This window comes from Nothobranchius furzeri, chromosome 5 (genome assembly GCF_043380555.1).
Source record: "Nothobranchius furzeri strain GRZ-AD chromosome 5, NfurGRZ-RIMD1, whole genome shotgun sequence".
In the NCBI taxonomy this organism is placed as follows: Eukaryota; Metazoa; Chordata; class Actinopteri; order Cyprinodontiformes; family Nothobranchiidae; genus Nothobranchius; species Nothobranchius furzeri.
The window spans coordinates 73,763,811-73,779,014 of NC_091745.1; the positions used below are offsets into that span (position 1 = coordinate 73,763,811).

General features: G+C 44.2%; 3 protein-coding genes across 5 annotated transcripts in view; all 3 read left to right on the top strand.

Moving 5' to 3' along the window:
* The window catches only part of ncapd2 (non-SMC condensin I complex, subunit D2), a 31,872-nt gene extending 30,611 nt beyond the window's left edge, over positions 1-1,261 (top strand). For both annotated transcript variants that reach the window (XM_015950197.3, XM_015950198.3), the window contains exon 32: positions 1,017-1,261. In XM_015950197.3, the coding sequence (XP_015805683.3) occupies positions 1,017-1,099 (83 nt within the window). In that variant the 3' untranslated portion in view covers positions 1,100-1,261. The remainder of the gene's footprint in view (positions 1-1,016) is intronic.
* A 1,099-nt stretch (positions 1,262-2,360) lies between these two features.
* On the top strand, positions 2,361-3,830 carry nppcl (natriuretic peptide C-like). Of its 2 annotated transcripts, none has more exons than XM_015950200.3 (3): positions 2,361-2,583; positions 2,997-3,139; positions 3,240-3,830. In XM_015950200.3, the coding sequence occupies exons 2-3, from the start codon at positions 3,041-3,043 to the stop codon at positions 3,522-3,524; spliced, it is 384 nt and encodes a 127-aa protein (XP_015805686.3). In that variant the 5' UTR covers positions 2,361-2,583; positions 2,997-3,040; the 3' UTR covers positions 3,525-3,830. The 2 variants fall into 2 exon arrangements, with proteins under 2 accessions (XP_015805686.3, XP_015805685.3); XM_015950199.3 differs by having other exon boundaries at positions 2,362-2,583; positions 2,982-3,139.
* Positions 3,831-11,212: 7,382 nt separating this feature from the next.
* Positions 11,213-14,864, top strand: gapdh (glyceraldehyde-3-phosphate dehydrogenase). Its single transcript, XM_015950201.3, has 12 exons — positions 11,213-11,444; positions 11,701-11,746; positions 12,751-12,850; positions 12,962-13,068; positions 13,155-13,245; positions 13,336-13,451; positions 13,541-13,622; positions 13,703-13,854; positions 13,938-14,016; positions 14,179-14,262; positions 14,344-14,441; positions 14,522-14,864. The coding sequence occupies exons 2-12, from the start codon at positions 11,724-11,726 to the stop codon at positions 14,589-14,591; spliced, it is 1,002 nt and encodes a 333-aa protein (XP_015805687.1). The 5' UTR covers positions 11,213-11,444; positions 11,701-11,723; the 3' UTR covers positions 14,592-14,864.
* Positions 14,865-15,204: the final 340 nt, after the last annotated feature.

Sequence of the window (15,204 nt, forward strand, 5' to 3'; positions counted from 1 at the left end):
CGCGGCACTAATCCTGGACCTGTAGATGGATTTGACGGAAAACACCTCAGCTGGAACATCAAACACGGCTAACTTTAACAAAAGGGTTTTAAAGGTTTATGTGACGTTTCAGCGATTCTTCAATACTTTTAAAATGACGTCTGTTCGAAAAGAACTTTTCTTCTGTTATTTAGTAATTATTTTTATTTTGCAAATGGTGCACATTTAGTTTTTGTTGAATGTTACCAGTTAACCAGAATGTATGGCAGCCAAATTAGTCCTAATGTGTAAAAAAAAAAAATCAATGGAAAAGGCTGGAAACAAAACAAAAAAGTGCACAAGTTACTTTAAAAATGGGGCTTTAAAGGTACAATATGTAAGAATTTAAATAATCCCAGAACTATCTAACAGTCATGTTGGAAGGAACGTTACATTGAAATGGATTTCCTTCTCAGCCGGCTGGGAGGTTGCCAGTTTTTCCTCCTCCCTAAAAGTCTAAAGAGGGACATAGTCTTTGTTGATAATCTGTGAGCCGACGGGGTTGTAGAGTCTGTGCCGAGCTAACGCTGCTGCACCGGCATTTGTAATTCTTCACCGGCTGGCAAAATGCAGCAGTGTTCTGTAAAAATCTTAATCGTGTAACGGGAGCGACACTGAAGTTACTCCTTGTACCCTAAGAAGCTACGGCATCTTTTTGTTTTACGCTAATATCAGGTTAACAAGGCTATGGGCTAACGATGAATTGGAAGCAATCGGCTCTAAAAATATCAAGCTACTTTTTCAATTACAAATGACTCATTATTACAGTTAATCTGCTTATAAACTTTGTTTTCTAGAATTTTCTGGTGCTGACCCGTAGCTAGCAACTAGCTGCAGTACCCACATTTGATCACATGTCATTGTGATATCATACACATTTAACTCGCAAATCCTATTTTAAAATGAATCCTCTAGAATAAATTGGAGATTCTGTCAGAATAATCTTGTTCCTGACCACTTGTCAGTAAGATTTGTTTTATTTTTCTTGGTCCTTTTAGATGCGGTCATGGCGGAGAGCGAGACTCCTAAAGTGTTGACACCGATCTCACGCTCATCTCGACGGACTCGCCTCAGAAACTAAGTTTATTTTTATTTTTTTGTCTCTTTTAAACTTTTGTCAAGTATTTTTATTATTTTTAATCTTTTGTATATTTTTAAACCCATTTTGGTGTCTAGCACAAGACCCGAGTTGTATTTTACGAATCCGCTTTAAAGCCATGTTAATAAACTGGTCTTAATTAGAGGTTTTGTCTCTTCCTTCATGCTGAAGAACGCCCGGCAGATGTGTCTCTGCTGGGTCATCATGTAAACATTACAGGCTGGTTGAAGGCCGGCTTGTGTTTGGTGTTTGGACAGGGCCGCCACAGCTTGCTCGGACAGGATTACTGCCCTACTTCACATCCACTCGCTTTTTATTTTTCCTTTCTATCACAGTTCTGTCTTTTCCAGAGGAGACTCACAGCTGTGTGTTATTTATTTATTTTCCTGATAGATTATCCGTTGCCTAGCTGGTCGTCTCTGTTCTCCTGTAATCAATCTCTTTTGTAGATGTCCCTGCGCTCTCTGCCTGCTGTTTCTTCCTTCCTCCTACTCTCTGCTGCCTACTTTTCCTCCAGCGCTCCACTGACATCACACACAGTAGTTCAACCACTCCGAACCATCACCACCTCCCCTCCCCACTAATCCCCCCCCCCTTTTTTTTTTTTCTTTTCTACGCCCACTCCCACATGTTGTCCTCTCCAAAACGATGAGAGGGTGAGTTTTCTGTGTGACTGATGTTATGTAAAGACACTCGATGTATATTTATTCGAGGATGGTTTGAGTTGGCTTCCTCTTCAGAAGGAATTCTGCAGGTTGATTACTGATTTAATTTTATTTTTTAAGTGTAAATTGGAGGTTTTTGAACTTTAAGGCCAGTGTGTTGGACCACGCAGCTCCTGCTTGTTGTAAGTTGACAGTGGGGGGTGTATGAGGAGCAGATGGCACTGACAGACTGTAACTTACCCAGCAGAGCAGGGAGGTCGGCGCATGATGGGAAAAACCACAAAGACAAACGGGGAGAAACAAAAACGAGGCTAACTAGCTTCGAGCGTGGTTCCCATGTGGGAAATGTATGATTCTGGTTGTTGTGGTTGAAACGTGTAAACATGTCACTGATCTTGTCCTCGTTGACCTCTGACCTTGGCTTGAGCAGCAAATGTTGGTTTGCAGAGTGCTCACCACACACGGAGTCACCTTGGCAATGACAATCGGTCTCTAAGGCTATGACATCACTCTAAAGAAAATGGGATGAGGAGGAGGAAGATGGTGGAGGGGGGGGGGGGGGGGCTGGCTCTACAAAACCCCTGCAGCATCCCAGAAGGTACCCCAACACTCAGCCTCCACCACGGACACAGGGAGAGGACAACCATCATCATCCTCCCAGTTCCATCACGAGCGAAAGTGAGGAGGAGGAGCCAGCCTAGAGAGAAGCCGACGCTCCCAGCAGGTGCCGACAAGTGAGGAATCGGAGAGATGGAGAAGAATCTGTGAGAGCAGAAGACAACCTGAGCTTGGAAAAGACGGGTGAGCTTTTCTTTTCTAGTGACTGGTTTTCACTTAAATGGTTGGAATTGCCTCTTTTTATCCCGTGCATTTCATTATAAAAACACTTAAAGTGGGTTTTCTTTCCTAATTCGGCTTCATTATAATTGAGTTATTTAAAGCACGTCTAAACTACATAGAGGAATTTTCTATATCTGCATTGAAACTTACTGAATGAAACTAGTTTAAAAATGTTCCTGTTTTCCTGACAAACAGTTCAGTGTTGATCCAGCTGCCGTCTTCAGCTGCGTGACCTGTTAGATTACTCGACTCAGATCGGGCTTCCAGAGACCTGTTTTCTCGTTTTTTTTTTTTTTGGGGGGGGGGGGGGTCTACTTTTGTTTGAAAGTAAAAATCATTCCCTGTAAACGTGTGATTAGTTTTGGAATCTGCAGCTGCCGTGTTCCCAGTTTTCCTGCTGCTCCACATCCTCGCTGCCATGCTGCGTCCTGTGCTGCTTTGTGCCGCTCTGCTCCTCCTGACTCCCTTTGAGATCTCCGAGGCTCGTGCTCTGCATCCTTCTCCCGATGCTGCGCAGGTACCTAAGGGAGGAGGGGGTGACCGGATAGCGCAGGCTGATGAAATTGAATTACCCTTCTTGTACACTCTAACAATTACACTTGATCTGTTTACTGTAGTTCCTGGAGCGCTACAACGACCTTCTGACTCTGGATGACCTGGAGAACCTGTTGAACAGCGGGACGACGGAGGAGCAGTCCACGGTCTCTGGGGTCAAAGGGGCTGAGAACCCCAAATGGGGGGACGTGCAGACGCAGCCCGAGAACCCCTGGCTCTGGCTGCTGAAGGGGGCTCTGGCCAATCAGAGGAGAGCGGAGCCGGAACGCTCTCGGAGGGGGTGGAACAGAGGATGCTTTGGCTTGAAACTGGATCGGATCGGGTCCATGAGTGGACTTGGCTGTTAGTGGAGAGACTGATGATGTCTGAGTTAAAGAAAACCTCACTTCACCCACAGAAAGATGTTTCCGTGTTGTTCCTCTATAGTTTGGTGTTGTGGTTTCGGCCAGCGTAGATTAGATTCTTCACACTTCACTCCAAACACAATAGTAGGATGTTTAATCTGTTCCCATAATCATCCCGTGTGCCGTGACCGTAGAGGTGTTTGGGATTTCTCTGTAAAAGCATCCGTGAAGGCTGTAGCACCTGTAATCCCTGCAGTTTATTTTTATGTTCACTTATGATTTGCATGAATAAATGGATTTGACATTTGTGATGTTCTGGTTGTTGCTCATAGAAATTCAATTCTTGCCCACTCTCAAATCCCACATGGTTCACCCTCTATTGACACCTGTCATCTCAATTTCTCCCTCAAATGGGAGCCTGGCAACCTCATGACATCCTTTACAACTTGATGATTTATTGAATGTTCTTCTGGCAGTTGGAAGAAGTTAACCCCTTCCCCCGTTAATCTGCAGCGAGGACCTGCTGCTGTGGCCAAAACCACGCATTGCTGCGCCAGCGTGGCAGAAATCCCCCGGGGAGGGGGTGATGTTGGGGAAAACAAACCATTTCATGTTTGTCACGTGAGTCTACATGGACAGGGTTAGCAAAGACTGGATTTAAAGAAAATTTACACCTGGGATTGTAGACTTGTCTTATGATTTTGAGGAATGAAAATAAGTATATTTAGATAAATAAATTACTGTAAAACATTCTAGACTGCATCAACAAAATGTGCTTTCTTCTGACATTATGAATACTTAAAGGGTTAAAATGGTGTGTTTTTTAAAAGCAAAACCCACCTTTTGCATCCTTTTTCAATTCAATTCAAAAATACTTTATTAATCCCAGAGGGAAATTGATTGCTGTAGTAGCTCAGAATAATAATAATCAAGTCATCAAAGAGTTATTGTAGATTGCAATGGCTGTTGGCAGGAAGGATCTCCAGTAGCGGTCAGTGTTGCAGCCAAACTGAAGAAGCCTCTGACTGAAGACACTCTTCTGTTGTCGGACAGTCTTGTGAAGAGAATGCTCAGGGTTGTCCATCATTTTCTTGATTCTCTGGAGAATCCTTCTTTGCATTATCTCCTCCAGCGGTTCCACAGTCGTCCCCAGAACAGAACCAGCCTTTCTTATTAGGCTGTTGAGCCTTTTCAGGTCCCTGCTTCTGATGCTGCTACCCCAACAGACGATGGCTGAAGAGATTACACTCTCAACAACAGACTTGTAGAAGATCTGCAACATCTTGCTACAGACACTGAAGGACCTATAACCTCCCGGTTAGCACTGTATAGTTGGTAACCAGAATGTGTTGTGTATAATTTGCACAAAACACAACTAAAAAAATACACGTTGTCGGCAGGATTCGAACCTGCGCGGGGAGACCCCAATGGATTTCTAGTCCATCGCCTTCTCCAGTCCAGTCTGTTGTCCAGGTGAACTCCACGGTATTTGCATTCCTCAACCACCTCCACTTCTTCTCCCATGAAGGAAACAGTGTTTGACTCCACCCTGTTTCTTCTGAAGTCTAAAATAATCTCCTTTGTTTTGTTCACGTTCAAGGTCAGATGATTGTTTCCACACCATGCCACAAAGCGCTCCACCAGCTCTCTGTACTCAGCTTCCTGTCCATCTCTGATACACCCAACAACTGCAGAGTCATCTGAGTATTTCTGTAGATGACAGCTCTCTGATTTGTACTGGAAGTCTGAGGTGTACAGGGTGAAAAGGAATGGTGAGAGTACAGTCCCCTGTGGTGCTCCAATGTTACTGATCGCCTGGTTTGATGTGCAATTCTTCAGCCTCACAAACTGTGGTCTGTTTGTCAGGTAGTCTGTAATCCAGGCGATAGTTGAGGCCCTCACCAGTGTCTTCTGGAGTTTCTGGCAAAGTACATCAGGCTGGATTGTGTTAAATGCACTGGAGAAATCAAAGAACATGACCCTGACAGTGCTGCCTGCTTTGTCCAGATGATGGTGGGTTGGTTGAAGCAACTGGATGATGGCATCTTCAACTCCAGCTCCATGGCGATAGGACTTTTATGATGTGGGATGTCAGGGCAACCGGTCTGTAGTCGTCATTGACTGATGGGCGAGTTTTCTTTGGAACTGGAACAAGGCAGGATGTCTTCCACAGGACTGGAACCTTCGCCTGGGCCAGGCTGAGGTTGAAGAAGTGCTGCAGAATCCCACAGAGCTGCTCTGCACAGGCCTTCAGTACCCTGGGGCTGACACCATCTGGACCTGCAGCCTTATTCCTGTTCAGTCTCTCCAGCTGCCTCTTTACCTGACTTCTAGAGACAGATAGGTGGGAGGGGGAGGTAACTGGGGCAGCAGCATCTCCTGACTTTGTTGAAGACAAATTTATAGAACCAGAAGAGTCCGTGACTGTGTTAGAGGACAAAAGAGCTGGCGTGTGACAGTAAAATGTTGGATCAGAGGAGGATGGGATGTCTGATTAGCTGGGGACAGGCGAGGAGGGTTCTTCAATAATTCCCTGTCTCCCTTCTTGAAGGCTCTTTTTTTCTCATTTAGCAGATTCTTCAGTTCACTGGTGATCCAGGGTTTGTTATTAGCTAAGCATCTCACTGTTCTGGTGGGTATGATGTTGTCCACACAGAAGTTTATATAGTCAGTGACACATCCAGTCGTGGCATTGATGTCCTCTTCAAATCCCTGGCAGAGAGTCATCCAATCTGTGGTTTCAACACCGACAAGTTTCTAACTCAACAATCACTGAGATCAATGCTAAAGGTCTAGCTTGAAGTTTAAAAAACTATTTAGTGTTACTTTAATCTGACAGAGCCCAGAAATAGCTAATTCTGGAAGGTACTAAAAATGTCATGATTCAACCAGCTAAAATTGTTTTATGTGAGAACTTCATAGACGTGTTTTGAATTGACCAGAGAACTATAACTATGGGACGACGATGGTGGCACAGGAGTTAAGTGCTCACCCAGTAGTTGGAAGGTTGCAGGTTAGAGCCCCGCTCAGTCTGTCACTGTTGTGTCCTTGGGCAAGACACTTATTCCACCTTGTCAGCTGGTGGTGCTCGGAGGGACCAGCGGCGCCTGTGTCAGTGAGCCCCAGGGCAGCTGTGGCCACAATGTAGCTCATCACCACCAGGGTGTGAACGTGTGTGTAAATGGATGAATGACTGTGTTGTAAAATCCCTTGGGGGGTTCAATGACTCTAGAAGGCGCTATATCAAATACAGGTCATTTATAATTAAGGAATTTTGATAATTTTTTGTCTATTATCTGGCATTTTGCATCCTCTTGAGAAAAACAGAAGTTTATTTAGTCACAGCTCACGTTTCTGGCCCTGTTGCCTGGCTCAAAAAAATCAAACACCCCCTTTTTATTCCTAAAAGTTGGAGCCTATTTTCCCCCTATTTTTTAGGCAATCAGCTAAACTTTTAGTCAAATACAGCAACTTTTCATCTTATAATCCCTGAAATAAGAACAGAATGAGCTCAGGCAGATGGAGCTCTAATAACTGACTGACTGTTTTTACTAAACACGTTGCAAAAAATCACAGCCACGCAGTACTTTTCTAGAAAAGGAACCTACAGGGACATGCATGATTAGTTGTATGTAATGTATCTGGATAAATGAAAACAAATGAGTGTATGGCTGCACATGTCAGGTTTCAGATCACATTTTTAAGAAGAAGAAGAAGAAGAAAATATTATTTCTAAAGCGCCTCTCAAGAGAAAAATCACGAGGCGCTTCACAAAAACAAAAACTGTAAAAATATAACAAAGAATTTAGAAAATGGTTAAAAATATATTCAAAATGAGCAAAAAATAGACAGTTGTGATTAAAAAAATGTTAAAAAAGAAAGAGAGTGAATAAGAAAGAGGGAAATCAGTGGATCCTGAGGAAGGTGGACTAGGTGGGGAGAGCAGAATAAAGAGAGAGTGGTGAAGAAGGTCATACAAAAGCCAGCTTGAACAAGTGTCTTCAGCTGCTTTTTAAAGGAGACCACTGAGTCCACTGATCTCAGGCTCAGGGGGAGAGAGTTCCAGAGTCTGGGGGCCACAGCAGCAAATGATCTGTCACCTTTGGTCTTTAGCCTGGTGCTGCACAACCAGTAGGCTTTGGTCACTGGACCTCAGGGACCTGCTGGGGGTGTAGGGACTGAGAAGATCACCAATGTAAGATGGTGCTTGTCCATGTAAGGCCCTATAGACCAGAACCAGGATCTTGAAATGAACCCTGAAGTTGACTGGCAGCCAGTGAAGCTGGAGGAGTAGCGGGGTGATGTGGGTGTGTTTGGAGGACTTGGTCAGAAGCCGAGCACAGGCATTCTGAACCACCTGTAGACGGTTCAGGGAGGTTCTGCTCAGACACGTGAAAAGAGAGTTACAGTAGTCTAAGCGTGAGGAGATGAAGGTGTGGAGAACTGTCTCAAGTTCAGAGCGGGACAGAATGGGACTCAGCTTAGCAATGTTCCTGAGATGGAAGAAGGAAGAGCGAACAAGAGAACTGACATGAGAATCCAGGGTGAGAGCTGGGTCAAAGGTCACGCCAAGATTCCTGACAGAAGGTTTGGTGTGAGAAGCAAGCTGACCAAGCAGGATTGATGGTTTATCCCTTGCGGTCCACGTGGACCCCAAGGATAAACCATCAATCCTGCTCAATGGTCAACTTTCCTCGCGCGGTCACACCCATTAGGACAGTGGGGGGTAATGCATTGATTACTTTTAATTAGAAAAAAAAACACATTCAAAGTTTAGCATCACAATGTATGCCCTATATACCAATAAATATCATCAAGCTGCACCTCTAACAAGACCATTTAAACTGTTTTTCCGTGCTCCAAACTCAACCAAAGCTACAAATAAATTAATCATGACTAATCGCTCACAAAGAAAATAAAGGAAAAAAATCTGCATTTTTTTCTGTTATGTTTTCTAGTTGGTAGAAAGCAGGCAGGCATATGAACTCTATTACAGCAGGAGGGACATTCATCTTGTAACCCTCAGCAGAACTCCCCCTGAACTCTACACTACACTAATGTGTATTAGCAGTGCTCTGCTACCACCTAGTGTTCAGTTTGGTACACAACATATACAATGTTCCATGTCTATTTACACTTAATTAATAACACATATACTTACATTTACACAACAAATCCCATAATGGTTTATATTGAGACAAAAGTAATCAAATAGACCTTGTGGTTACAGAATTATACTTGTGGCAAGGTGGAGAAACGAGGGCCTGGGCGGGATTCGATCCCCAGACTTCCGGGTAACACGCGCGCTAACCAGTCAGCCAAAGGGACATCCCCATGGCCAAGTAGCCAGGGTGCATGATCAATCGGGTCACAGTGACAGGGTGCTCACACTGTCACATCCTCATTAAAGTGTGTGTATGACAGGGGTGTCCAGTCCTGGTCCTGGAGGGCCGGCATCGAGCAGGTTTTAGTTTGAACTCTGCTTTAGCACACCTGATTTCAATCAGCGGGTGATTAGCAGGCTTCTGCAGAGCTTCGTGAGCTGCTGCACTTGTGATTCAACCTCCGAATCAAGTGTGTTGGAGCAGAGAAACCATAAAACCTGCTGGATACTGGCCCTCTAGGACCAGGATTGGGCACCCCTGGTTTATGCCATATGTGCTTCATTAACATTATTTTAAAAATCATTTAGGTGTAAATTGTCTTGAACAATTAAAATGGGATTAATCAAGATTAACTAATCACAAAGTCGTTGATTGGGTTTTATACATTTATTTTTGAGTCCTACCCTTAATTTCAAGGTTTTGTCTTTGCATTTCTTGACCTTTAGCTTAAAGTGACAGTGTGTATTTTTTCTGGCGATAGGGGGCAGTAGATACTTAAATCGTTGCAAGCAAGCAGTATTTTTGTGCTGGAGTAAGACCTTACCAACGGATGCCCATTAGGGTCAAAAAGCCCCGGGGAGTGCAAACTTTAGCAAAATGACAAGCTCATCCTTTCATCACTGGCAACAAGTGAAGAGGTAAATGTGTAAAACAACATTTAAGAATGACAAAAATTTTGTAACCATTTGTTACAAATCACTAAATGCATTTTGCCCTCAAGGACTCCCAAAGAAGGAAACATGGCACCTAATATGGCGTTGCCCAGAGACTTAGACCCGCTCCCATGAATTTTAGACCTGATTTTAATGGTTACAATTTACAAAGCCGCCAATATTTTACAACAACTGGGCATCGTTTCATTCATTTAACAACTTTTTGATGCATATTTCCAGAAATCAATGGTTAAAACTACACATTGTCTCTTTAAGTAAGATGATTTTGGTTAGAGGCTTTGGAAAAATGACTGAAAGTTGCTCAAACATCAACAATTAGATCTGGCCTGCCAGAAATTCAAAGTAATCCCATCGGTACTGCTGTTTTTAGAAGGTATTTTTACATTTCAGAAAGTGTTTTGGAAAGTTTGATCCATTTTTCTATAATCTGAAGTCGCTTTGAGTTTACATATGGGGCAGTTTTATGCCATGACACAAGATGGCACTGCTAGACAATCTGCGCACAGCTGATTGTTGTTTTAAAGTGTTGCAACCTGGACTCTGTGCTGCGTGTTTAATCAGAGCTGAAGGCACCTTTTACGTGAAATCACGGCTGTGCACAGACCACAAAAAGCACATTTTAGTTATTCTGTAGAAAAGTTGAAAAAGTAAAAAAAAATTCCTGTTCTTGCACCTCTTCCTGAAATGTTGCATGTGATCTGTGTGAAGCAGCACTTAACAGTGCAGAGGATAACTTGGCCCGCTGCCGTGAGTCTAATCTTAGCCTGACCTTTAATTCCCCTCGGTGACCTTAAGCTGCAAAGCAGCGCCTGGGCCTGGCATGAGTGCACCCAGGGTTATGGTAGTTCAGCTATGCGGGGACCACTGGACAGCTGCCACAGCCCACCGTAGCGGTCCGGTTTTGGAGCAGAGAGATGTAAGCTCTTAACCTTTCCAATTGAAGGTAAACTCTGAAGACAAGCTGCAAAAATCACCGGAAAACGTTCAACTCGGCGTCAGCCAAAAACAATCCGGCAGGCTTTTTGATTCAGGTTTGACATTTCATAATGTCCTCGAGAGTGCTTTCTTTTCTCACGTCAACAATGTTGCTAGGAACGAGAGTCCAAAATAGCTCTGGAAATAGCAGCTGAACGGCCGGACCTTGTAGTGTTTTGTGTGCAGGGGAGAAAAGTTGAAGGCATTTAATCTCGAAGCAGAAGTGTGACACCCCCTCTGCCAGCGTGCTCACACCTCCGCTGCAGCAAACTCTTTTAGCTTTTTTCCAAATAACCTCACATGGCCACAATTCATCTGCACAAATGGACTCAGACACGCTCCTCTGCACACATCTACGTCAGACTGAGCCACTGATTTTCAACTTTTGACTTCTGCTGGCGGAATGGAGCGACAGGGAAAGAATAGCTGCTGCAGAGTCAGTTTAAGCGAAGGGTCATGGTCTTTGGACATTAAATGTCAGCAGTGGTAAGACAGAGATTTGATCCCCTCTCCATGTGTCTGCATTCAGTGAGAAGGTCAACAGGGGACCCCTCTCTTTTTTCACTCCGCTACGTGAGGCCTCCAAGACGTTCGGATCTAAATCCAGACCTCTTAAAGTCGGAAAAAAATTATGAAAAATTTAAAACTTCACGATCAAAATCAGCAGCAGAACTGAGACGAGAGGAGAGGAGCTTGATATAAAGAAGAGTTACAGAAGTTACTCTGCAGGGACGACCTTGACATTCAAACAGTGGGAGGAGCCGGTATCTGTGACTACGAGGGAGGGGCGTGGCTTCGTGCTCTGGTCAATCATAAAATCTCACGGTTAGACTTTGCTCTCCTCCACTCACATCCAGAGTCCCAGGACAGACTGAGTCGTCTCACAAACGGTAAAACCTTCTAAACTGTTTCTCTCAGGCTGCATCGTGATTAAAAACACCCGCGTGGTCAGCTAGCTTTACCCGCTCAGGAACACGACGGCGGGATTAACGCTAAATCGCGAAAGCTGGAAAAGTTTAATCTTGTTAGTTATTGTTGCAGAAGTCTGCATTTTGCTCACCTGAACGCAGCAAAACCCTCGTATCTAATAACACTAACATGAGTCGTAAATGTGGGTTAATTCAGTATCCAACTTTCTTTTTCCAGAGGACTAGACCCACCCAGGCAAAATGGTGAAAGTCGGAATCAATGGGTAAGGAAATGTCATTATCACAGTTTTACTTTAAAAACTCAGCCTCCACGCTCCTTTACTGTTTCAACCATCATTATCTGAGTGTAGTTCTGGTGCCAGATGTGTCATTTGTGCAAAGTTGGACTGAAAGTGTGTGGAAGTTGTGAAATGGTTCACAAAAAGAACTTTATTTAAGTAAAGATGGGGTTCAAGATAAAAAAATAAAGAAAAGTGGAAATTTGTTGTTAGTTTTTATAAATCTGCAGCATCTTTGGTTTTTAGCGCCTTTATTGAACATTCAGCCTGTTCTGTTGCTCTGAAGGTGAGCTGCAGATCTTTTGTGTTTGATTAGTCTGGACGCCGCGGAGCAGCTGGAGCCACAAATGTCCTAACAGCAGACACGCACAGGTGCTCTAAACTATGAACCCTGAGCCAACGCCTCATGTTTTTCCTGATCTTTGAACTTTGACCCTTTGCCGATAACGTGTGCAGCGGCTTCGATTTTTCTGTGGTTGAAAGCACATTTACAGAGCACACAGTTTGAGATTATTGTATTTTTCTACGTGCAAACCTTCCTGCTCCCTGCAGTGTTTGACGGTGTGTCTGCATCAGAGTTTTGGACCCTTGGTTAAAAATTAACCCTGCCCATTGATCAAACATTGCACAGCCATCACAAGGATTACCACATTTGTGATTTTGACTTTCGTCACCAGAAAGGAGAGTAGGAGTCCTGCAACCTTCCTCCTTCTGCCCCTCCTCCTGAACTCTGCCCTTTCTCCTCTTATCCCCAGGGTGTTCCGTATATTCCCTCCTGAAAGGGCAAACCTCTTGAAATAAACTTGATTTTCTGATTTTCAATTATATCTCAAACTGCATTTACATAGACGACTTTCAAGCTTTGATTTGATGAATTTCATTTTTATTTGATTTTTTTTAATGAACCTCAGGCACCAGAGAGTAGACGCGTGTTGTGTTGTCGCCATCTAGAGGCCAAAATAAGAAACAACAGCTTGCTCTTGTTTCAGATTTGGCCGTATCGGTCGTTTGGTGACCCGTGCTGCTGTCACCTCCAAGAAGGTGGAGATTGTGGCCATCAACGACCCCTTCATCGACCTGGAGTACATGGTTAGCATCACAGGAGTTGGGATTAGGATTAAAAGATTAAAGAGTTTCAAAACGTTTCATTTCTGCCCCTACATGTCCGTTTTAACGAGTGTCACCCTCTTGTCTGTTTAGGTCTACATGTTCCAGTATGACTCCACTCACGGGCGCTTCCGCGGTGAAGTCAAGGCTGAGGGAGACAAGCTCGTCATCGATGGACACAAAATCAGTGTCTTCCACGAGTCGGTTCACCTGCTGTCCAGATTGAGTGATCGGCCCGTTAATCCAGACGGTGAAAGCTGACCTTTGTTGTGATTTCTCTCTAAAGGAGGGACCCGACTAACATCAAATGGGGTGAGGCCGGAGCCGAGTACGTGGTGGAGTCCACTGGGGTGTTCACCACCATCGAGAAGGCCTCCGTACGTGCACAGTCCTGCCGCACCATCACTAGACATGCACTTTAAAAACGCTCTAATGAGCTAAAGATTACATTTATTTTTATTTTTTAGGCTCACTTGAAGGGAGGTGCCAAGAGAGTCATCATCTCTGCACCCAGCGCTGATGCCCCCATGTTCGTCATGGGTGTCAACCACGAGAAGTATGACAAATCCCTCCAGGTGGTCAGGTGAGTCTTACGTTTTTATGTTTAACTTTGTGAAAAGGATCAAGTTCACTTCTAGGATTCTGAGGATAGTGACACTTTCTCCTCCACAGCAACGCCTCCTGCACAACCAACTGCCTGGCTCCCCTGGCTAAAGTCATCAACGACAACTTTGGCATTGTTGAGGGCCTGATGGTGAGAACTGGTCCTCCTGAATGAAATGACATTTTAAACGTGCTAAATTCTATTCAATCCTGATTTTTTTAATCCTTCAGAGCACGGTTCACGCCATCACCGCCACCCAGAAGACGGTGGACGGCCCCTCCGGTAAGCTGTGGAGGGACGGACGCGGTGCCAGCCAGAACATCATCCCCGCCTCCACCGGTGCCGCCAAGGCTGTCGGCAAGGTCATTCCTGAGCTCAACGGGTCAGTGCTTAGATCGCTGTACTGTAAACATTTTAGTGGTCTGCTTTGATTTTAATAACTTTTAATGTTGACAATATTTGCAGCAAGCTGACTGGTATGGCTTTCCGTGTCCCGACCCCCAACGTGTCAGTGGTGGATCTGACCGTCCGCTTGGAGAAACCAGTAGGTCACAACTAACGCAGCCGTAAAATATACAGGAATTACGTTATTAGCTTCTGTTTGTGATGAGCCACGTGTTTTATTCTTACGAGTGTGCTTCCAAACAAACATTGCATTTATCAAAGTACAAACAGACTTTCAAAAGCGAGTCTTATCTTTGTGCAGGCCAAGTACGACGATATCAAGAAGGTTGTGAAAGCTGCTGCTGAAGGACCCATGAAGGGTATTCTGGGATACACCGATCACCAGGTGTGCACCCACTTATGTCACTTTTTAGTAAATCTTGAGAGGTTTGCTTGCTCACATGGTGCACTTCCTGTCTCCCCGCAGGTCGTCTCCACGGACTTCAACGGCGACTGCCACTCCTCCATCTTTGACGCCGGTGCTGGCATCGCCCTCAACGACCACTTTGTGAAGCTTGTTTCATGGTACGCCACCAACGAGGGTTTACTTTATGTTCACACACTTCTACTGATGCCCACTAACTTTTTAAATTTCCCGTCATAAGGTACGACAATGAGTTCGGCTACAGCAATCGCGTCTGCGACCTCATGGCCCACATGGCTTCCAAGGAGTAAAGCTGGATGAACGTCTCCATTCTCCTCGATCCAGAGTCGGAAACATACAAGATGTTTGTTACCCTGTCCGGCTCCATCAGATAGTCGACACCGTCATTGTACGCCTGAGGAATGTCCCACATAAGAAACGATTCAATTTACTGACCAATTCTTTTTTTATGTGTTAAACTCCCTGTTCTGTTCTTGTGTTGGGTGGAGCAAAGGTGTGAAATCTTCTGTCTGTACCACCGAGGTGCTGCAGTCAGTGGTAGAATAAAGTCCTTTTGTTTGTGAGATTCGAGTCTTATTTCCATCTTGTCACGTGATAAAATGGTTTTTATATTCAAGTGGCTCTACTGGGATTATTGTTGGTTTTAGGTGGATTATGAGTCTGTTGTGTTTGTTCTCTTCCTGCAGGATTACATTGGTGTTAATTGGCAAAAAAAGTACTTTAGTACAATCAATTTTAGCAGACTGTTTTAAATTGGCCATTATCTAACAAACTCAATAATAAGAGCTTTTTTTTTACTGTATTTGGCACAAAACACTAAATCCCATTAACGCAGAACAGGATGAGAAAAAATATTGCTTGTAAAAAACCTCTGCACCCGAAATCTTTACAGTAGTGTGAAAA